This window comes from Chanodichthys erythropterus, chromosome 18 (assembly GCF_024489055.1).
Source record: "Chanodichthys erythropterus isolate Z2021 chromosome 18, ASM2448905v1, whole genome shotgun sequence".
In the NCBI taxonomy this organism is placed as follows: domain Eukaryota; kingdom Metazoa; phylum Chordata; class Actinopteri; order Cypriniformes; family Xenocyprididae; genus Chanodichthys; species Chanodichthys erythropterus.
In genome coordinates, this window is record NC_090238.1 from 7,186,362 (window position 1) to 7,209,072 (window position 22,711).

Below are 22,711 nucleotides of genomic sequence, written 5' to 3' on the forward strand. Positions count from 1 at the left end.
CCGCTATAGTCTGTGCTACATGCAGGGCATTTCCTCCAGATGGCGCTCAAATGCCAAAAAGCCGTATCCTCCATTGAACTACATTGAGTTCGGAGTAAGTCTTTGGTCTTACTGGAAACATTTATTTTTATTAAAAATTAAACATTTTAAGCATAAGAACTGCAACTTTTTGTTGTTGATAAACAAACAAAAATTCGACATAGCAATCTCTGTAAAATTATTAAATTACGTACATTCTTACTATAATCGTAAACGACTGTGATTGGCCCATTTCGACCAGCGCTGAGAGAAGTAACAGTTACCACGTAAAGACTAACGTTACATGCATACCATTTCCATTGATTGACCTGCACAAAAACAGTTTTTGTCAGAAGTGGGATTCTAACCCCCAGTTTCCCACCGTCATTTTTTCAGTCGTAAATTATTTTCCACACCACGTATCAAAGATTTCTATGGCAACTTAAGAAGCTGTTTGGAAAAGTATTTATGCCTAAAAAACGACGATGGGAAACTTTAATAGTCATTGAATTAGAAGTAAACATCGACGGCAGTTAAAATAGTAACGTTACAATATTTATTTAGACTACACGTAGATTGCAACATCTTCATGTTGAACGTAACGTTTTGTGCCTTTTTTTTTTTAAACTACGCTAAACTAGCTTATAGCATGTCAGGATGGCCGAGCGGTCTAAGGCGCTGCGTTCAGGTCGCAGTCTCCCCTGGAGGCGTGGGTTCGAATCCCACTTCTGACAAACATTGTTTTTTGGCAGGTAAATCAAAGGTAATTGTATGCATGCAAATGGTAATCAAGGTAAATAAGTGGTGAAGGTAAGACAATGTTTTTGTGCAGGGTATCAATCTTTTAGATGCCACACACACCCAAAATATCATCTTTGTGCAAGAGACCCCCATCCTAAACCCCTCCAAAACTTTTAGTTGCTTCTGTAAAGGCCCAATTTATTATATGAAAAAATAATATTATAAATATTATTTAGAAAATATTTTTTCTATTACATTTTATCCAATTTATTGTAGCATTGTACTGTTAGATTCATTATTTATTTATTTATCTATTTATTAATTTATTTACTTATTTTCTTATATCAATATATATTCGGTTGTTAAGTCTGAAGTCACGCTGCAGCGCTTCCGGGTCCAAACGCTCTATCTCATATCACAAGAAAACAACAAATGGTGCTAATATACACACACGATGTGGTGTAATACTTCCAAAAAATTATAATCATAACCTTTATCTCCATACCAAAATCCCAGATGGCCAGACAGTGATTCATCTTTTATAAATCGTTAAAATATTGTCTGTGACGCTGTGAGACTCTTGTGTAGACTGTAAGTATTTTAAATGTTTAATATGAATAAATGGCGCTCATAAACGGCTGTGATGCCATTCTAACGTTTATACGTCTCAAGTAAAACGAGTCGAGGCTTGGACCCAGAAATGGCGTTCCTTACATCACGACTTAACAAGCAGATATATTTTCTATGTAATTTTAATTTATTTTTTAAATAAAATATTTTTTCTTTTTTACATTTTTGTTTTTTCTCTAGTCATTTCCACAGACCCTCTAGCACTTTTCTTTCAGCCCCCTACTCAACTAGAGTAATTTGTTATATACCTTTAAGATGCCTCTTTTGGTGTCATACATTTTCTAGGAGGGTGTGTCTGTGTAGCATTTGCGCAGGTGAAATAGAGAACTGCTCTACTCTGATAAGAAAGCATTCTCATCATTTTGTAGTTCTGCCAGAGTGTTTATGTTGTATTTTTCTCCCCACTCTCTTCCATGTATGTGGACAGTGTGAGGTTCCTCTGAAGCAGTGTATGAAGTCGTATGGGATTACTAACTCTGTCGCCTTTAAAGAGATAGTTCACCCAAAAATGAAAATTTGATGTTTATCTGCTTACCCCCAGCGCATCCAAGATGTAGGTGACTTTGTTTCTTCAGTAGAACACAAATGATGATTTTTAACTCCAACCGTTGTGGTCTGTCAGCCGTATAATGTGGGTCAATGGGAACTTTTTTTATAAGAGTAAATAAAACATGCACAGACAAATCCAAATTAAACCCAGACAAATCCAAATTAATTTGGATTTGTCTAAGCAAGTTTTATTTAATCTTTATTTAACCATATTATATGGTTGACAGACGGCAACGGTTGGAGTTAAAAATCATCATTTGTGTTCTACTGAAGAAACAAAGTCACCTTCATCTTGGATGCCCTGGGGGTAAGCAGATAAACATCAAATTTTAATTTTTGGGTGAACTATCCCTTTAAGCATTCTTTTTACTTTTCTTTTTGTCATCTGGGCACTCCTAAAACACTCAATGTTACAATGTGTTGCTGTATCAAAAGGCCATATTTTCAGTCTGCAGTCACAGGTATATGCTGTACATACAGTTAGACCATATAGCATATTTTATAGGCTGCAAATCTGTTTAATTTCTGACCTTTTTGCATGTTATAGGTTGAAAACTTTCTGAAACTTTTTGAAAGTCTGTGTTCAGAATAGCATAGACCCTACGACTGCAACATGCAGCATGTGTATTGTGCATATTAAACAGGTAAAATGAAGTCATATGACTGTGACCTTGTTGAATATTTTTGCTTGAAAAATAGAAGATATTGTTGCATATGGTTTCACTAATTTCACTATTTAAAAAATATATATATATTGCTGTGAGAAGTTAGATAAAATCACCCATTGATCACCAAGCCAAACACTGGAGAAATATTCAAATGTGCTTGTGAAAAAATGTGCTGAAAGTGGTTAAATGTCAAAGTTCTCTCCTTGATGATGGGCTGTGGCTTTTTGGAATCTGCTCATAGTTTTGAATGTTTTTGACAGACTATTTAGATGCTGCAGTGGTTTGAATCTGCTGATGAACAGCGTTTTTGTAAAGTCAAATACATTGCGTGCTGCATCCATGTGTTGTGAATGTGAGTGTTTAATAATCACCTGGTGGTTAATTACAAATGAAAAGTGATACAAAATCAGATGCTGATAAACAAGCAAATAAAACATAGCACACTACATCATTTTTACACCAAAATTAAAGCAAAGATATGCCATAGCCTTATTAGTTAATATATATAGTTTTACCCTTTACATAAAATAGTCTGTTTTATAGTCTACAAAGAATGTCCTTATTCAATGAGCTGAACTTAAGTTACTAACTTGGAATATAGTCCAGTGGACTCTGTAGGACAGGAAGTGTCTTCAGAGGGTGATCTATTTCCTGAACTGACTCACTGCACATGTCATTTAAGGATGTTTTCACCTCTGTGGTTCTGTCATATGGTAAAGATTGAAGGCTTATGGCTTGTTTTAGTGGTGTAACAGAGCAACCACGTGTCACAATCACATGATCTGGCTCAGGAACCCTGGGAAACTGCCACAACTGTGTGTCCTCCTGCTGCCGGTGTGTCTTCATGTGGGCATTTCGACTTTTCACCTTCAAAAACACCCTATGAAAAGAGATATATCGTGAATCAGACCGCAACCACTGTGATTCATAACTGTATGAAGATGTTTCTGTTTTTGACTCAGAACGCAGCTTACTTTCCACACTCAGTGCAGGGAAAGACAATGGCTGAATCAGTATCTCCGCTGGTGGTGCTGTTGGAGGGAGAACTTCTCACAGAAGCCGAACCCAAAGGCTGGGTCAATGTGGTCATTCTGTGTTCGTTTGGAGAGCTACAGAGCAGCCGGAGATTGTTCTGGTTCCATGTTTCTCCGTTCGTCTCCTTGGAGAAAAACGGTAATAGTTTGCCCAGAAACAAATGTTTACTTGTTCCAACCCCATTTTTCCTTAGAGCAACAGTATATGTTTCCTTACATCAACTTTAATAAGTTGCAAAATAGGGAAAAAAGCATGCTACTCATGCACCATATTCTAAGTCTTCTGAAGTTACATAATAGCTTTGTCTGAGTAACACACTTAATTTTATTCTGTTTTAACTGTCAGTAAACTATTCTGGAATAAGATTCTTCAGAATGAAAGATTATCTGTTATATGGAGTACCTATATATTTGACAGAAGTTATATGGAAAAGACCCATTGTGAAAAAGTGCACTTTAGCATACTTTTAAAAAGTCTACTTACTACAGACAATGTACTTTAAAAGAATATGCCTCATTGTAAAATGCATGTAAAGTTTTTAGACACATAGTTGCATATAATTTTCATTTTGTGCCACAGAATGGGTTTGGAACTACATAAAGGTGAGTAAATTATCAGCATGTAATTTCAGATTAAATAATAATCAAATCTTCTTATGAACTGAGATTTGCTTTTTAGGTTATGCGATATATAAAATGCGAAATTACATTTTAAATGATGCAACAGAGACCGAACATTATCAACATATTCTGCCAACACAACTAAATATAAACATAGAATTTATACTAATCTCATAATGACAACAAGGGATTTATATATCATTAAAATATGTGGGGGTAAATTCAGGTTGATTGAGATACTTTGCTATTAAAATGACTAAATGATTAAAAGGTGTCCCAGAACCTGAATTCACTCTTAAGTGTTTTCCAGGGTTGCTGCCAAAGTGTTCTGAGTGTTTTGTACATGTTTCTCTTTGGTTGCTAAGGTATTCTGACTAGTTGCTAGTAGGTATGCTAATGATAATAATTGAATCAATAAAACTTATCGATGGTCAATTAAGCAAGGTCATCATTAGAGTGAGTAGCTCCCTTTCGATTCGTATCCCACTCCTTCCTCGAATACTGAAGAAGCCTGATTGCATCATACCAGTAAAAAATTACTGCCCAATGGCGACTGGGTGCGTGAGATATGAGTGGTTCTCAGTGCCATTGCCTCAGAATCTTTCATATTCACGAAGCAAGCAACAAATTCTTCTTGCCGTTGATCTTATCTATAAGAGGACGATGCTTTTCTCTTGCCACTCCCCTTCTGTGTTCTGGCAAGAAGAAGTTGTCTATCAAGGAATGTCATGCGTAGTGGACCCATCAAGCTCCCCGACACGCATGATGCATTGCGTCTGCACTGGATAGGCCTGATTTTTCTTTCTGCGAGGAAATGACTGTCAGGACCCTCCTTGCCTGGGTTTCCAAAGTCCTGAACTGTGCACCTGCTGCCTTCCCGCCTCCACCTCCCATCGCCCCAAAGCTGCAGAAGGAGATGCCAAGGCAGCCTTGTGCAATAAGACCATCTGATGTTCGCACATTGATGCAGCTTCAGCGTGCTCATTGATCAGGATCTCCCATGTCCTATTCTGAGACCAGCTTTTGCCCCTCTGATGAAGCCTGCAATCTGATCTCTTGGCACTGCAGGCAAGGACGAAGACGATGATGTCATGTCCACTGCAGCCTCTGACTCAGGTGATTGGTCCTGTCAGGTGTCTGAGGGTCCCCACATTGAGGTTACTGAGCCTTCAGCTGCAGTGGATGAGTAGCAGTTGAAGATCCTTTCAGAGGCTGTTAAGGACCTGGCCCTTGACTGGTCACCACCAGAGCAGCCAGCAAAGAACAGAATGGACGTGATTTCTGCAACAGGGCCGCCAAACTGGCACCTCAGAGACCTGCTTAATTTTTCCCCAACGTCCATGGGAAAAACTGGCCAGGGGAACTCATCTCTCTTCTGTCAAAGGAGCCAACCGATTGGAATATACCAAACTGCCACCGAGCATGAATTCCATGTTAGTGGAAGTCCACGCCACGCCGCTTCCCTTGAAGCCATGCTGTGCTATCGTCTACATTGCCAAAAAGGCATACATGGCAACTGGACAGGCAGCATTTTGCCATTCATACTATGACGGTGCTGCAAGTCTTCAAGGTGAAGAGGCTGCAAGCCCTTAAGGCCCAGGTATACGTAATTTTCCGTGTTCCACTCCATATTGCGCACACTTGAGTGCTTGAGGATTTCAAAGTATACTCCTTTGGCCGTGAGTGCGGAAAGATGCGTGGATCTAGTGGATTTTAAGTGCTCAAGCTACTTGCACATTCGCTGTTGTACGTGGGCCACCTGTGCAATCTCAAAAATTGTGCTGCACGTGGACAGGGTGTGCGGACGTCCATGGACCCTCCTGATAACAAAAATTACGACATGCGGACGGTGCACGGATATGAACAGCCGAAGTATAATTTGGCTTTTAGGGGTCCGAAGGCTTTCAGGAAGCTGCGATCGGCCATAGACCTGGCTCTCAGGGCAGCCCCTTCAAAGTGCCCTAGATCTTCTTCCGCTCTGCGTCCATTTCGGTGTCAGGACAGATCGTCCGCTGCATCTTCCTCAGGCTCGAGGAAAGACCCGGAACCGGCTGTGAGGCCCAAATTAAGGCACTTCAAGTAGCCCAAGAACCAGGGTCCCTGTCCCGGTAAGCCTGTGCCTGAACCCAGCCTCTTTCCTGATTGGAGTGGTATGAGGAGGCAACCAACGTTCAACACCGACGACAAGCCACTGAGCAAGAAGGTTCATCTTGCTGTGTTGCACCCATCTTTTCCCTTGCAGAGCAGATATTCCTTCTAATCTGGCAAAAGGCAATAGAGGTAGTGCAACCAGAGCACAGGGAAAAAGTGGTCTGTTCTGCCACTATGTTCTAGTTCCCAAACAGGATGGTGGTCTCCACCCATTTTGAATCTGAGAACGCTGAATCACGCTAGCAAAGTGTTCATTCAAAATTATCACTGTGAAGCAGATCCTTGTGCATATCCATCCCGGGGACTGGTTCGTGTCTGTGGATTTAAAAGACCCTCATTTCAATATTCAGCAAGCCCCTCATCACTGGCACTTTCTGAGATTTGTGTTCAAGGACACTGCATAGCAGTTCAAAGTCCTCCCCTTTGGGCTGGCTTTGGCTTTGAGGGCATTTACAAAGTGTGTGAATGCAGCTATTTCTCCTCTCAAGTAGAGTGGATTGTGCATACACAAATATTTTGGATGATAGGCTTATCATTGCTTAATTTTAAGATGTGCTAGAAAGCCATAAACATCAGCTTCTAGATTACTTGCAGTGCCTAGGACAGAACCTAAATTTGTGTTTGATGCGAGCACACCTGTCTTAAGAGCGCATACCTTATTTGCTCAGTGCTCTTGCAGCATTCAGACCAGGAAAATCGTTTTCTCTGAAGTGCTTTCAGTGGTTGCTGGGACCGATGGCGGCAGCAGCAGTTGTGTGCCAACTTGTACTCCTGTATGTGAGACCGCTTCAGCTCTGGTTGAAAGTCTGTGTGCCACGCACTGCCTGGCGAAAGCAGACAAATGCGTGTCTTGGTGACTCACGGCTGTATGAGCAGACTAACCCCTTTGTTCAACAGGACCATGTACAAGCAATGGGTTTCAATGGGCAGAGTGGTCAGGAGGGTAGTTGTGACAACGGACGCTTCATTGGTGGACTGAGGAGCCTTCTGTGAAGTAAGCCAACTTACTGTAGTTGGAGGAGTGTGCAGTCACAGTGGCACATAAAGTGCTTAGAGCTGAAGGCAGTATCTTTAGCTTTGCAGCATCTTCTTTTTCGTGAGGGACTGCCATGTTCTTATTCAATCGGTCAACATGACTGTGGTGTCTTACATCAATCACCAAGGCAGTATTGTGAAACCTGCAAGTCTGACAGGTCAGCATGAGGGGCAGATGTTGAATGTGCTGCAAGGCGTACTAGATACTAACACAGAAGTGAGAGACCCTTCGACCGTCAACAACGACCCTTCAACATTTGTCTCAATAGAAGCAATAGCATTGGTGTATGCTTCTAAGAATTATATCCGTCCTTTTGGAGTTTGGACTCATTCTACTGGGAGTGTGGCTTCTTCATGGGTTTGGGCTAAAGGAATGTCGATTCAGGACATTTGTCTGGTGGCAAGTTGGTCTTCTCAGAACATTTTTGCTAGATTTTTACAATCTCAAGATTCCCTCTTTTGCACAGCATGTTTTGTCTTTGCAGTGAGGTGGCATCTGATTTGCTATTGGTTTTCTGTGATGAACCTGGCCATGCCCCTTGAGAGCGTGGTGGGTTTGACTAGGTCCGGTGCTCAGCTATGTTCTGTGTTGGAGCTTTTACTCTTTTATTAGTGGAAATGCTCAAAATTATTCTCAATCATGGTACATTGGCTGTTCCTTTTGTCAATATTTATAGCGACGGTTCCCTTCACTTATCCTCTATTAACTTAAACAAATATTCTTGTTGTATTCTGCTAGTTGAGATATTTTCAATGATATGTGACATAAGTCTGTTATGTAGACTACTATGGCTTTACAGATCACATTTTCTTGTGAAGCTGTTTTTTCACTCTTTGAAAATGGAGCACTTCTAATATATCAGCAAATTAAAAGCAATTGTGAAGTGATGGTCATATTCCCTATATTCACTGTAAAGACAAGCTTCTAAGCTTTAAAATGACACCTATTTGGTGGTGGTTAAGCAAATGGTTAAGTAACATGATAACTTAGTGCCCTGCTTTGGATTTGAGATATTAAGGTTAACAATTAATCGATTACTTGTTCGTTAATTTAAACAAAATTAAATTATAGGAATTTATGTAAATTGACATCCCTAGTTGCTAGGTGATTGCTACAAAAACACAACTTAGATTAATGCACAGGACATATGGATGAGTGAGTACATGAGATGTGACAGAATGCAGAGGCAGAATACAGCATGTTTTAGAGAAAGGTGTGAGCGTACTAGTAAATGACAGGAAGTGGAGAAAGCAGCAGGTTTCAGTATGTACACAGATACTCACAGAGTTTGACACTTCACAGACAAACACTGCACTGGAGTTTTCTGATATTTTAGAGTCCCTAGTTTTGCTGTTGGATTCTTTGTTCGGTTCTGCAATGTTGTTTATTGCCCAGTCTCCCTATTGAAACATATAGGCTATGCATTAAAAATACTTATTACTATAGATAATTTCCTTACATAAATCAACAGTCAGTTTGATGTAAACAAATGCTTGTAGTAGCATTTCACATTTAAGTCTTTTAACACTGTATGGATGTAATAATTGTGACTACAGAAAGAATGTGCACACTTAAATCACTCCTAAAAATGTCTGAATGTCTTTGAATTAGATAACATTATATCAAAGTGAATGACACTTGCTTTAATGCTTTAATAATATTTTGTATTCTTATGCAATGCAATAAGCAGTGACATGAGATTCAGAGGAGTATTACTTGTAAACCGTGTTGTAACTCACCCGTTGGTCTTGAACAGGAGTAGCCAGAGCAGTATTGATTCTTGTACCCAGACGCAAACGTTTTTTCCATGTGTAATAGTACTCGACACACTGAGACACTGACTTTGTCTTGACCTAAATAAATAAAAAAGCATTCTCACAGTCACCAAACCAAATTAATGCTAATGTATTTATTGCTAATGTAATGTATTTGTTAGTAAACAAAAGATTAATATTTATTTGCATGACTGCAACTACCATTTTCTGGACAAGGTAGAAGTCTTTGTGATGAATTAAAAGTGCTTTGTTCAGCTGCCGTTTCTCCTGAAGTGTCCACCTGTCTGATCCTAGTCAATAATAAGAGAAGAAATACTGTATTGTGGTGCATTTTGTATTTTCAGTCCCTTTACTGAAATTTATAATATTATTATACTTCCTAAGGAAGGAATTCTGATAGCACAGTACAAAGACAAAATTAAAGTCTCTTTTTTTATTTTTGGCTACAAAATCTTTTGAACAGTTACACACCTGCATAATGGTAGTCTGTTTTTTGGGGGCTGGATGTATTTAGCGTTGACAGGAGAAGCTTTTCAAGGGTATTCTGGAACATAATAGTTATTTTAAGGCTTTTTAGACAACAATATTTAATGCCAGTAATAAGAAAAATACTAACCATGATATCTCCTCTGCACTCAAAAAGACAGTGAAGAACATATTCTGTGTTTGCTCCACCGCCTGGTAGTACACTAGAGCAAGCCATTTTCAGAAGATTGTCCACTAAAAAGGGTGGGGTGGGGTGGTGGGGGGAAATCAATGGTCAGATTTTTAGTTTCTTACTGTGGAAAAAAATAAACCTTTTAAAATGGATATTTCAAACCCTAAAAATTGTGTGCACATCGTATTAATCTATTAGTTTCTATTCTGTAGCTTTTTTTAGCCTAGTTAACTTTTACTTGGTGGTAGTTGATTTTATGTTTTGCTTTCCATTGTTCATAAGAATACCCACTCTGCATTGTAAAATCACGGTAGTTGCTGCACTTAATTGCTTAAGCACAAAAGTGAAATAAATGTGTGTTTTCAGTTACCTTTTTGCTGGTTATCAGGGGTATCCAGGTCTTTGGTGGGTGACCACAGAAGAACAGCATTATGGGTATCTTCTTCTGTGAGTGGTTTACTCTTAATGTCTGGGATCTTTGCTTGAAATTCCTTACCAACATTAATGTGACTATAGAAAACATGTAAGAACTGACTGAGTTATTTTAAACTGACATTTAAATGTAACAAATCAAGCAGTTGACAGTAAAATTATTTGCAGTAACACATTGGTGCAGCTTAAAGGTGAAGTATCTAATGATTAAACCACTTTAATGATTATGATACTTGAAATCAAGCAACTTGTTGAGAAGGAGTGATTTTACTTTTCTAAGTTTTCAGACATGGTGGAAAAAAAATATGATTCGGGAGGGAAAATCTATTTCAGTGCTTTTGCATTTGCGTGAATTTGTGAGCAAAGTTTCTTAGGAGAACACAAGTTTTGGGAGTGAACACAAAAGCGTTGAAATAGTTTTTCCTTTTGTTTCATACTTTTCCATCACCATGTGCCCATCATATCTTGAAGAACGGAATACCACTGAGACTTGAGGATGAACTAGGTAGTAAACAACTATCTAGCAAAACCATAGCAATCTTATAGCAACACCCTGGGAATCACCCACAACAACAAACATCATGGCAGCCGCTTTTCACAGGTAACACTCGCATTTTCTTCAGAAAATGTAAAACATTCCATTTGTTGCCACTAGTAGCATTGAATTTACACCTATATCTTTTCATAAAAACAGATCAAATACTTACGGAGTTACATTAATCATTTTTTCCCATGAAGTCTCACCACAGTCACCTGTTAGTTATAGATAAAGATGGATAATGCATATCATAATGAGGAAAATACAGCTTCTGTGACTAGCATTCACCATGCATCTAAAATAAAGGCCCGTTCACACCAAGGATGATAACTATACCGAAAGCAGGATATATTCTAATATTTTGACTGTCAATGTTTTTATCATTCATCAGCTGGAAATAATCGTTCCTCTGTGCCATTTTTGTTAGCTGAGGTGAGGACTCCATTATTCTTTTACATTTTATAATGATTTTTAGAACTATATATGTTATAGTTATCACCCTTGGTGTGAACAGGCCTGAATTCACTAAAGATAACTTTAATTTTATTGTCATAAAATCTAGAGATATATTAATCTTGATTTAATTTCAGTCACACTAACCAGCCCCGTCTGTGGCAGACCCAACCCCACTGCTCTTGCCTCTTCCATTGACAGCACTGAAGAGGCCCGAGCCTGGGCGTACAGGGCTAAGCATGGGTGGAGGGGTGTACGGCACGTTGTCCCCCATGCTGCTCGGTGTCCTCAGCTGACTGCGGAAGAGTACAGCTCCTCTGGACTCCTGACCGGCACTGGGTGGAGGAATCATCAATGGGACCAGACAGTGGCGGTATCTCTTTTTTACCTGCTTAGGTGCACATTCTTCATCTGAGACGGATGTCTTTATCTAGAAGGTGCAATGTGGAGTGTGAGGTTAAAATCCGATCAGAGATCACATTACTCAATTAAGTAACACAAACATAATGTTTTTCATAATTTCAGCATTATCAAATTAAGTTATCTTAAAGAGACCAAATTAAGTAATTTCAAAGTGATTTTGCATGGTTCCATGACAGGATTTAATTTATTCAATTATATATATATATTTGTCATATCACTGAATTGTAAGATAGTACTCTATAGCTAGTGAACTGTTAGCAAACAATAGCACATATTAGCATGTTAAATGTTAAGTCTTCTCTTTAATTGAAGCAGTAAAAATATTCTTTATGTACTTGTCTCCAGGTAATGTGTAATGATTCTAACTGCAAACATAATTGTTCCATGGAAAGCATACTGGGAACTACACTTTCAGTTTTGTCAACATCGAAAATGATTTTCAGGTACTTGATTGGTTCACATTCATCCAGCACAATTTATTCTAGTAGATTATGACTATGCACATTTTAGCATTAACTGAAAGTAAAGTAGTCAAGTGTAGAAAGAAACAGAATTTTGTGTAGATCACAAATAATATGATTGCGTAAACTGGACAAGCTGTGTTTTTACATTTTTTTCAGTGTTAAATTGAATATAGGGGCAGTTTACTTTTTTTATTCACAGTTTTTATTTTTTATGCAGTATTTATTAATAAATGATTAATAGTTGGTATTTTAAAATTCATGTGCCATTGTTATCTTTAATCAAAAAGCAACCTGTCACTCACTTGAGATCACAGCAAACAATGAGTCAAACATCCAATCAACTACTGGCTGACAAAATTAAGTCCCACCTTTTTTTTTTTTTAAGCCGTTTCACTCAAATATACAGTATGTCACAACAGAGAAGAAAAGAGACTCAGTGTCATGCTGACTTTAAATAGTCAACCTGATCTTACATGAGAACAACTATTTTATTAGCTGGTGATTTTGGATGAATTTGTATTTTTTTTTTATTTATTTTTTTTTTTTAAGAGTAAGAATAAAGGTCCAGCACTAAACATAAGTCAATGGGGTAGAAGCCGCTTGTTCAAAAATGAACAAATAAGATTGCAAATTCATACAGTTTAGCCTGCAAATTATAAATGCGTATATTGTTAAAAGTAAATTGTCAACTATGTCAACTTCAATATAGATAGACTCGAAGCTACTGTAACAGATTAGCAGCCACAAAACTCATGTGGTTTTTGAGGATTTGTGAGAACAACTAAATATCTGAAGTATAAATCAAGTTTTTTTCATATGTTTTACATTTAGAAACCAATTTTGAGCATCGTCAGTCTAAAGTGATGTTCAAGATCTCACTGTTAAAGTGTTTAATTTTCTTTACAGTGACTAAAAATAACTGTATTAATGGCAGAAACTCACACAGGAAGGGTGGTTTCGTACAGACGGGAGGGGTGACTGTGCACCAGGCTTAATTAAACCACTTTGTTCATCATTTTTCTGGTGGCACAGAAGGTTGAGCATAAGTTTTGTTGGGGTCTGGTAATCCTTGACAGGTACTGACACAGGTAAGATGATGGGGTTGCTTTGAGCAACCTCAGTAGACAGATGAATGTGCCCGTCTCTCTGTTAAAAGAAAGAATGGGGCAAATCAGCATGCTGTGTTTCCTGCAAAACTCAAGTCTTTTACACAAACAAGCCCACTGATGATCAAAATGAGTATAGTTCGTACCATTTTGAGAGATGTGGGGTGTGTCCGCAGTCCTCCATGTGAGCGCATGTGGCCATTCAATGCCGGAAGACTTTTGAACTCCCTCTGACAGACGGTGCATCTCATCTTTGCATGAGATCCGTCCTCTCTCGACAACCCTGGTTCTGCTCTACAGAAATTCAAATCCACATACTGTATTATATTAGTTTCGTTCCTTGCCACAGTTGCTTCTGGATTGCATACTTGGGGCTAAAGATATTATGTACTATGTACAATATGTTGTAAGTATTATGCCATGACTACTTTCAATTAACTCTTCAGCTAAACTGCTCTGGGGAAGGCGATATGATAAACTTTTAATCTTGTCAGTTATATGCATCACTTAACCATGTCAGTGATACACATCACCAAATAACAATTAGGCTTGTCACTACACCAAATAACGTGATACACTCACGTTATGCAGTATATACTATAGCAAATCTTCACTGCACTGCAATATTGTTTGTAATATTACAAAAGGTAAACTATATTATCATCCAGCTCTAATTTGCTAAATGCAAATATAAGTCATGAAGATATTAAGACATGATAAGAATTAACATCATAATTTTCTCTAAAGCTTCAAAACAATGTGTATTGTGAAAAGCACTACACAAATAAATTTGTCTTGACTAAATAGATAAGTAGGGTTAAGGTTAGAGTTAAAGTCAAACCTGAAATGAGGTGAAACAGCTTCATCTTGAATATCTGGTGAAGATGCCTGCAAGACATTTTTGAGAAACTTAACTTAAATAATGAGTTGCTAATGAGGTAATAATAAAAAAAATGCAGTACCTGTGACCACTGAGGTGCATGTGCGGTGAGATGATGAAAAATATCTCCCCTCGTAGTCGTCTGTTGAAAAGATTTACAGACTCCTGAACTTTTGCTCTGATAAAGAGGACTGCAAAGATCTTCACTTCTATGAGGGAAGTTGAAACCAGATTGATCGTCTTTGGGACTTGAAAACACTGGTGTGTTGGGTGCAGAGTGATCACTAAACATGTTGTTTTGCTTTGCAGGGATTGATTGATCTTGGGACTGAAGGGAGAGGTAAGGATTGCCAGGTTGGGAAAGTGAACGAAGATGCTGTTGGTCCTGGTAATGGAAGATCTGCTGCTCTGGGACTTTAAAGTCTTGATGATGGTCGTAGTTTGGTGATTGGGCAGGTTCATGGCTCTCTAGAGAGTCATTATGAGTTTTATGTGCAAATATCCCTCTTTGTTGTTGATTCAAGGCCATTGGATATGGCACTTGGTGGCTTTGATAACCATGCTGATGATGCCAAGGGCTCTGTGGCTTATGGAGACTCCTGTTTACCTGCTCCATGTTGTTCATTTTCTGTTTGTGTGGCTGGTATCCATAGTGAAACTGCTGGTGGTTTTGGTAAAGGCCATGCAGTGAATGTTGGCTCTCTGACAGATGGAAGCCAGACTGTTCACATATCGCTTGCGTTTGGCCTTGAATGACCATTGGGTTAAAAACTGGAGACTCCAAGGATTGCCTGTCCGATCCTTCTGGGAGACTTTGAGGTAAGTGCAAACCCCCTGAAATGTGGTTTTCTGAGTGCTTATCATCTGTTCTGTTGCTATCACCGAAGAGATGGTGAATATTTTTTGTAGGGAAGGCTTGCGAGAACGAGTCCAACCTTTGAGGATGAGAAGCACTCCCATTGTCTTTGCAGATCAGTGATGAGTTGTTCTGAGATGTGATGTTAAACGGGTAGATTCGATTAGTCTCAGAAAGTTCTTCATGAGAAGAAGATCCCCATGATGACCTTCCGAACTGATTATATTCCCAGTTCCCGGCACTGTTTGGCATGTCAAGCATTGGAGAAAGTTCATGTCCTGGAGTGCCAGGAGATGTTAGTTGCTCGTTGTTGAGTCGCGGAGACATTTGAGATGATTGGATCAAGCTTACATTAGGTACACCATAGTGAGTTACACCCAATGTACTTGGGCTATGCTGGTACAAATAGGTCCCGTTGTTGTGGTTGGTGAACTGATTCGTCTCGTACAGGTTTTCTGTCATCTTTAGAAAGAGTCAAAGTGTCACTTCTGTACTGTTAAACTAATGGTTTGAGGGGTTGTGATTACATGTTGGTTTGAATGTCACCATGAAACTTTTCCATCATTGGTTAATCTGTCAGCTGATCTTGAAAATAGGTTTTTCCTGTAAAACAAGACATAGGAAGTTTTTTGATAAATCATGTCGCAATGAGCAGATTATCAAAAATGAATTATTGTTATTTTCACATTCTCTATTTAAAAAAACCTTCAAAATTATGTATGATTTGTTGGAATCCGACAAAAAACTGAGCTACTGACTGAGCTACACCTGTTTGAAGTCGATAGTCAGCAAAGTCAATTTTGAGAAAAATCGAGTTAAAGTTTTCTGAAGCTTCCAAAACAAAATCATCAAGCAACCAAACCTTAAAATCCCTGGTAATACCACCAAATATGGCACAAACCAAGTCAAAACCCATCTAATCTACTGTAGGAAGAAATATATATTTAACTTTTTTTCCCCCATAATTCCACAATTGTTTGATTAACATTAATGAAACAGACAGCCTATTTATTAAGACCTACTGTATCACACAGAGCTAATTTAATGTTACACATTAGATGTTTTTCCACATTAACAGTTAACCAAATGTTCATTTAAGACATAACAGATAATGTGTGCGTGAATACTCGCCAAGACAGATTTTTTTCATTCTTTGTATATGTTTATATCGGGATTGCGGCGTCTTTGTGCATGTGCTTCAGATCTGTCAGTCAGCATGATCATTTTGTTTACATCAGTATAAGTTTGAAAATCACTTTTCATTGGTTCAGACTCTTGCCATCGAGAATTCGCTATGAATATTCACAAAGTTGGAATGCTGCGTTCTACAACAATACCAAACTTTTGCTAAGAAGAACGAGTGGTGAAGCGAGCAGAGAAAAATGGCATTTTTCATGGACATGTACTCCTCTCAGAAAACTTAGAAATAAAGATACTTTGATTTTTAATTGCTATTTGGAGTATTGGTTTCGCTAGACGAGGGCTTAATGAACTATTTTTTCTTAAAACCTTAAATTCGACCAAAATTGACATTCATTTGTTTTTCATGTGGTTCGAAATTAACCCTTACGCATTCCTACTTATTTTGACAGCACAGGTCACATTTTTGTCTTGTAGAAGACCTGCACCGGTTAATTGTGCAAAAAGACCAGAAACCTGTTTTAAGATGTACACTACCATTTAAAAGTTTGGGTTAGTACTATTTGTTTTTTAATTTTATATTTCTATTCTGCAAGGAAGCTTTAAATTAATCAAAAGTGACAAATACATTTATAATGTTTCTAGATTTCTATTTCAAATAAATCCTGTTCCAAGAATCTTGGGGGAAAAAAAGATTTCCATGGTTTCCACTACAATTTCATCATTGATAATAATAATCAGAAATGTTTCTTGAGCATCATATCAGCATATTACAATGATTTCTGAAGAATCATGTGACAATGAAGACTAGAGTAATGATGCTAAAAATGCAGCTTTGCATCACAGGAATAAATACATTTTACAATATATTTAAATAGAAAACCGTTATTTTAAATTGTATTTTTTTTTCTTCGTAGTTTTGTTCAAATAAATGCAGCCTCTGCGAGCATAAGAGACTTCTTTCAGAAACATTTAAATAAATTTACTAACCCCAAACTTTACGTTAGTACATATTTTGATGTCATGTTGACTTTAATATAAATCGTTCACAGTTTATTTCCATTTTATTTTTTCAAACACGTGTCAAAGGCCAGATCGTGTCTGCGATTAATTTGTTCATTTTTCATAAAGACGGGAATCTTTCTTTAGCAAACTAATAATATCTTATTTTTCCGCCCACAGCAGATACAGTAAATTCACACCATGACTCAGTCTGAGGCTTCCTCTCGCATCTAGAATATGAAGTATAGACACCATCTTATCACTTCCTGTCACATGGTCTTTTTAGAACATAGGACGACAGTTTGATCTCTATCTAAGAGCTCTTTGAAAGATGCTGCTGTCCTAAAAATATTATTTTTGGTATACGAACATTTTCACATAAAGGCAATGAATTTAATATCTCTCAAAGCAAAACTTTTTCTAAAGCTACCCCTAAAGTATAACCAATCTGAGCTTTGTCTTACAAAACAATGTGTGCAAATGTACAGAACAACAAATGCATACTTTAAACTCCTGTGGTTTGAGAAAGACCAAGTGTTGATTGTGTTGTTTGAAGAAAGTGTGCAAACAGATCATTCGTTCATCTCTCTGAATCAGATTAACACAGCATCTGAGTGTCAAAGGCTCAAGTGAGCACTGTGGTTTCGAAAGTTTCCATCTTCACTTTAGTCTGAGTGCGTGAAGCCGTCAGACTCTGACCAGTCAGTGGAACAAGGCGACTGTTAGACCTTTTGAAATAGATAAAAGCAACAGTGTGCTGTGCGTAAAGACAGACACCATTGATCTGTACTGTCTCGAAAAAGACAACACTGAAGCACAACATCAACTCAACCCATCTATTTTTTAAAAATGAGAGACCTAAAAACTAAACAGCCTTTTTATCGATGGCTCATTTTTTTTGTCTGCCCCCTTTTTACATGGTGTAACATATTCAGGTTCATTGCATGACAGTGTTCATTATTAACAGTTTTTGGAATTCAGTAGTTGTGCATCACACATTTACTGAGGTATAGTAGTAATGTCAACAATAAAATTAGACTTTACTTTTAATGGACTTTTTTTCTCCATCAAATTGTTTGGGTGGAATACTGGAATTTATATTTATCTATTATTTATTTTTTAAGTATTAAATTATTATCGTTGTTGAAAATTGTTATAGGTTTCCAAGCATGAAATGATTTTTCAAGCATGAAATCACTTTTCAGTTTTATCCTGACATCATGCATTATTATTTATAGAATCAAATACTTTGAATTGAACACCATCATATTTAAACACTTTGTGTGCGTTTGCATAAAATTAAAACCGCATCAACTCTTGTGCGCCCCAAGCGTAAATGAGATGACAAAATAATATCTATTTTTGACTGTTATTTGTTCATCTCAACATTAGTTGAGTAACTTTTTGAGTTGTGTCTCAACCATCATATCTCAAGTTTCATTTACGAGCTCAACTTGATCTATTCTTGAGGTAAACCCAGCTCACCTAGTGCTCTCAAAAGTATAGCCGACTATTAAAACCCTCTATGCGTGATGTGTTTTTTTAATTATAACCATTTTTAGAAGCTGCAATTGACATATTTGACTCAACATATGTTAGAGTGTGCAATCGTTGAGCTCTTTTAACCATATCTGTGCATATAACGCAATCAAAGTTTGCAACACCGATCCGCAACCCCACTGAGGTCAACGTAGGCAAGTATTACTAAGACATTATGCATTGACTGTATTACTGATCTGTTCATTGACTGTAAACAGAATGTCACAATTAAAGTCAAACACTTTTTTATTCAGTTTGTATTTAAAATTGTCATGGGCAGTTTAGCATCTTTAGAAGTGATTAAAAAATGATAATGCTTACCTTTCTTTATGTCCGTAATGCACTTTGTTAGTGCATCAAAATGACCCATCAAGATGTACTGAATACCATAAGATGCACAACCATATCATAACAAACATAGACAAAGTCGGCACAGCGCTTAAAAAAAAAATATATCTCAAAAGCACTTCTAAAAAAAGGGGAAGTAAGTTCAGTTCATACTGCTGACTAAGGAATTGTGCTTGTGTCCTCTTATAGCTACAGCAAATGTCTAAAGGCCTGAGAGAGGGTTCAAGGAAGTTCAGGAAATGTCATCTTTCTCTTTAAGCTGAGAGACTTCCGGGGTATAACCACAAGCTATTTTCTCAACCTGCTATTATTTGTCTCATTGCTTCATCTGTAAAATGGAGGAGGATAAAAAGTTGTCTTTCCAATGGTAAATGGTGCATATAAAGCCACATTAGAATTGGTACTGTCAGAATCAGAATCAAAGTCCGTAATGGCAGTGTTATTATATATGGTGTCCTGCAATGTGCATCTTTCGATTTAATCAAATGTAAATGTTGGCAATGTAAATTATGTTTGCATTATTCTTGTTTTAGTGCGTATTGTCAGCTTAGCCGCAATTCTTCGTTCACACATTGAGAAAGGTCAGCGTTTCTGTGAATGTGCTCTGTGGTGAATGCATACTGGCAGAGATTTGCTGCCATCAACGCTTTCACAGTGAGTAACGGTAATGAACTGATAGTCCCCTTTAATTAAGAATTATGTGTGCTTTCAATATGAATAAATCATGCATGTATAACTCAATATGAATTTTACTTTTCTCTTTTCTTATGTTGATGCTTGCTTGTAGGCCTGTTGAAGTCCAGTGAATAGAAGACTTGTGGCACGACCTTATCTTCATATCAAATCAGTAAGAATATGCAATGCATATGATTATAAAATCAGTACATAAATACCCACCTCATTGCAAAAGTGAGATTAATGATATGTTATAGGAATCTCTTATTTACATAGGGATGAGAGCCTTTTGTGTTTTCACTGTAAATTAAACAAACACTGACTGCATTTGCATGTATGTGAATATTCCAATATTAATGAGAATTAGGTCACATTATGCTTATGTAACTGTCATGTAAATGCATATACCTGATTAATATAATGGGCAAATGGTGTGCATGCAAACATGGTCACTGATCAGATCACAGTTAGCTATAAGTGTAATTAGTTGAAGGCTGTTTTCTGTCTTGTCATGTCCTCCAATGTTTTTCATTATATTTTCATTTCAATCAACATTTTTCCTAAGATTTCACAACTTAGGCCTCATTAAAACTGACTTCAGCTTTAAGAAATGAAACATTTGTACTTAGTTCTGCAAAGGGGTTTTCATCATCATTTTATCTGATCATAATGTTGCACCTGTTAACTGAAACCTTCTGTTTCCATCTGCAGTTAAATAGTTATACAAACTGAGGCAGTTTAGTGCAAATTAGAAGTTTAAATGTAGGAAATAAACTATTAATAGTAAACTAATGGAAGCAATAGATTATTTTTAGAATTGCACTTTAAACAGCATATTCTGAGCCAAAAGGAGATTTATATCAACATATTTTCACTCAGTGTATATTGTCATAATCTGCTTCCATTTTTGAGCATCATTAAATCTAATGTTTAAGGTTTACAAAAACTGCTGTAAAAAAAACAGTACTTACCTTTTTAGAAAGTGGAAGGAAGCATTATGAAGCTCTGAATAGTGTTCATTTGTCATCTTTCAGCCGAAGGATCCAGTGATCACATGACACACTTAGACACACAGTGCCATGAGCTCCAAGAACTTTTTTTGTTTTTAAATAGCAGTTCAGTATTCAAGATCTAAAACCCATCATATGTAAAGCTGTAATTCGGTGAACAGATCTGCAGTGAACATCAGTAGTGCCCTCTGCTGTAAAACACACTTCCGCTTCAACATCCTCTAAACACACTTTCACTATGACACAATATGACACACACACCAAACTTTAACATAAAAGTTTTTACATTTATGCTTGTATGTATTTATTATTTGTTTGTTTGTTTGTTTGTTTGTTCATTTTATTTCCCATTCTCAGCTAAATTATAATAATAATAATTTATCCCACATTATTATTATTATTATTATTATTATTATTAATAATATTAATTAATTAATTTGATTTCCCTTTTTCAGCAAAATAATAATATTATTAATTAATTAATTTTATTTGCAAAAGCAAAATAATAATAATAATAATTATTAATTATTATAGTTCAAAGTAATGTATTATTATTATTTCATGTGAGAATGCATGAAATTTGTAAATTGAGGAAACCAATATAAATAACGTGTGTTTATTACAGTTTTTCTCAGTCGCTTTGGTACATTTCTCGAGTCAAACTCACAATTTGCAAAACAGTAAGTGCATTTCTCAAAACAATTTTTACAAATAGGAAAACACCATGGATAACCTGCAAAAGCCACTCTCTTACTCAAAATCCTTAGTTCATCTCTCAAAAGTAAATATCTGTGTCAATGAACATGTCAGTGCCATCAGAATGACAAGTCCTTGTGTCATTGTGTACGGATAAGACAGTCAAATTGTTTAGTCATGTTCTCAATATAACCGTTTACTCTGGAGGGACGTTCTGATGGAAACTATGGCTAAAGTTTTGATGACAATTATTGTCAATTATAAGTTACATCTTAGTGTATGTGTGAGTGTAATTGCAAGAGAATGGAAAAGATTAAAATTTACTCTCTTACTGTTTGTACTGTATTTTATTGACAGAACGTCATTGAGTCATTGAGTCATGTCGTTATTGAGTCATGTCATGTCGTCAAGATTCACCTGGGAGCAATTTACCAATTCAGGACAGATTTAGAAAAAAGTCTAATGGAAATATAGAAAGTATAGAAATATGCTTGACATATTATGATAACTTGTTCAACCATTTTGCATGTAAAGACTTATGCTATGAGCTTGTGCCTAAATGTTGTGGGGGGTGAGACTATTCAACAGAGACCCAATATAATAAATTTTGATCAACATGACATAAGCAACTGATAATGTAGGAAACAACAGAGAATTGTACATAATCATTTGCATGGATGTACTAAAGCATTTGCAACTTGTTCAAAGAAATGAGAAACTGCTTTTTTGATGTGCACAAGTGACACGATGATGTGAGAATTGAACAGGTAGTTTTGAGAATTTCAATTCTGATCTGAGAAATGTACCAAAGCGACTGAGAAAAACTGTATATTGTTTTCCTCTTCACATAATACTCAATTAAATTCATACCAAGAAGTATCATGATTTTAGTTAAAGAAACATCTCGGTTATGTATATAACCTTAGTTCCCTGAATAGGGAACGAGATGCTGCGTAGTCGCTATGGGAATGCCTCTGTGTGATGTCGTCGTGAAGCACGTATGAAATCTGTCCAATCGGGAGACGGTACATCATAGGCGGGTGACGTCACTGACCAGGAACTATAAAGCCGGCCACAAAACACTCACATTCAGCTTCTGAAAAACTGAAGCAAGTCGCTTACGGGCATGCCGTGAGTATGGCAGGGTGACGCAGTGTCTCGTTCCCTATTTAGTGGAGCCGAGGTCTAATTCATAGAACCTCACGAATGTATGTGGTGAGGACCAGCCTGCCGCATCACAAACATCATTTAGGGAAACCCCTGAAATT

The 22,711-nt window shown here is 37.2% G+C and overlaps 2 protein-coding genes and 1 non-coding gene across 9 annotated transcripts in view; 2 read left to right on the forward strand and 1 right to left on the reverse strand.

The window, feature by feature from the left end:
* Window positions 1-669: 669 nt before the first annotated feature.
* On the forward strand, window positions 670-752 carry trnal-cag (transfer RNA leucine (anticodon CAG)). The gene has a single exon. It is a non-coding gene; the product is annotated as a tRNA-Leu (tRNA).
* A 1,566-nt stretch (window positions 753-2,318) lies between these two features.
* On the reverse strand, window positions 2,319-21,115 carry LOC137006697 (transcriptional-regulating factor 1). Of its 4 annotated transcripts, none has more exons than XM_067367665.1 (15): window positions 20,709-21,115; window positions 14,260-15,636; window positions 14,139-14,185; window positions 13,444-13,591; window positions 13,134-13,337; window positions 11,452-11,734; window positions 11,021-11,066; window positions 10,252-10,391; window positions 9,840-9,943; window positions 9,695-9,767; window positions 9,425-9,513; window positions 9,188-9,301; window positions 8,732-8,848; window positions 3,581-3,765; window positions 2,322-3,486 (listed from the first exon to the last, which is right to left on the reverse strand). In XM_067367665.1, exons 2-15 carry the CDS (start codon window positions 15,493-15,495, stop codon window positions 3,192-3,194), a joined length of 3,081 nt encoding a protein of 1,026 aa, XP_067223766.1. In that variant the 5' UTR covers window positions 15,496-15,636; window positions 20,709-21,115; the 3' UTR covers window positions 2,322-3,191. The 4 variants fall into 4 exon arrangements, with proteins under 4 accessions (XP_067223768.1, XP_067223766.1, XP_067223764.1 ...); XM_067367663.1 differs by lacking the exon at window positions 20,709-21,115 and adding an exon at window positions 19,036-19,262; XM_067367666.1 differs by lacking the exon at window positions 20,709-21,115 and adding an exon at window positions 17,680-18,512.
* ptk2ba (protein tyrosine kinase 2 beta, a) overlaps window positions 18,726-22,711 on the forward strand; it is a 50,297-nt gene continuing 46,311 nt past the window's right edge. The window contains exons 1-4 of one of the 4 annotated variants that reach the window (XM_067367670.1): window positions 18,770-18,869; window positions 19,252-19,337; window positions 19,596-19,716; window positions 19,850-19,909. The gene's annotated coding sequence lies outside the window, so the exon portion shown is untranslated. Of the gene's footprint in view, window positions 18,870-19,251; window positions 19,338-19,414; window positions 19,430-19,595; window positions 19,727-19,849; window positions 19,910-22,711 lie in introns of those variants that run through there. The other 3 variants (XM_067367672.1, XM_067367671.1, XM_067367669.1) reach the window with 3 other exon arrangements.

Coding starts and splice junctions, on each gene's coding strand:
- LOC137006697 (XM_067367665.1), bottom strand. CDS start 15,495: ATGACAGAAAACCTGTACGAGACGAATCAGTTCACCAACCACAACAAC. Junction 13,592..14,138: donor GCTGTTTCACCTCATTTCAG/GTTTGACTTTAA, acceptor GAATTTCTGTAG/AGCAGAACCAGGGTTGTCGA. Junction 11,735..13,133: donor TACGAAACCACCCTTCCTGT/GTGAGTTTCTGC, acceptor TGCACCTTCTAG/ATAAAGACATCCGTCTCAGA.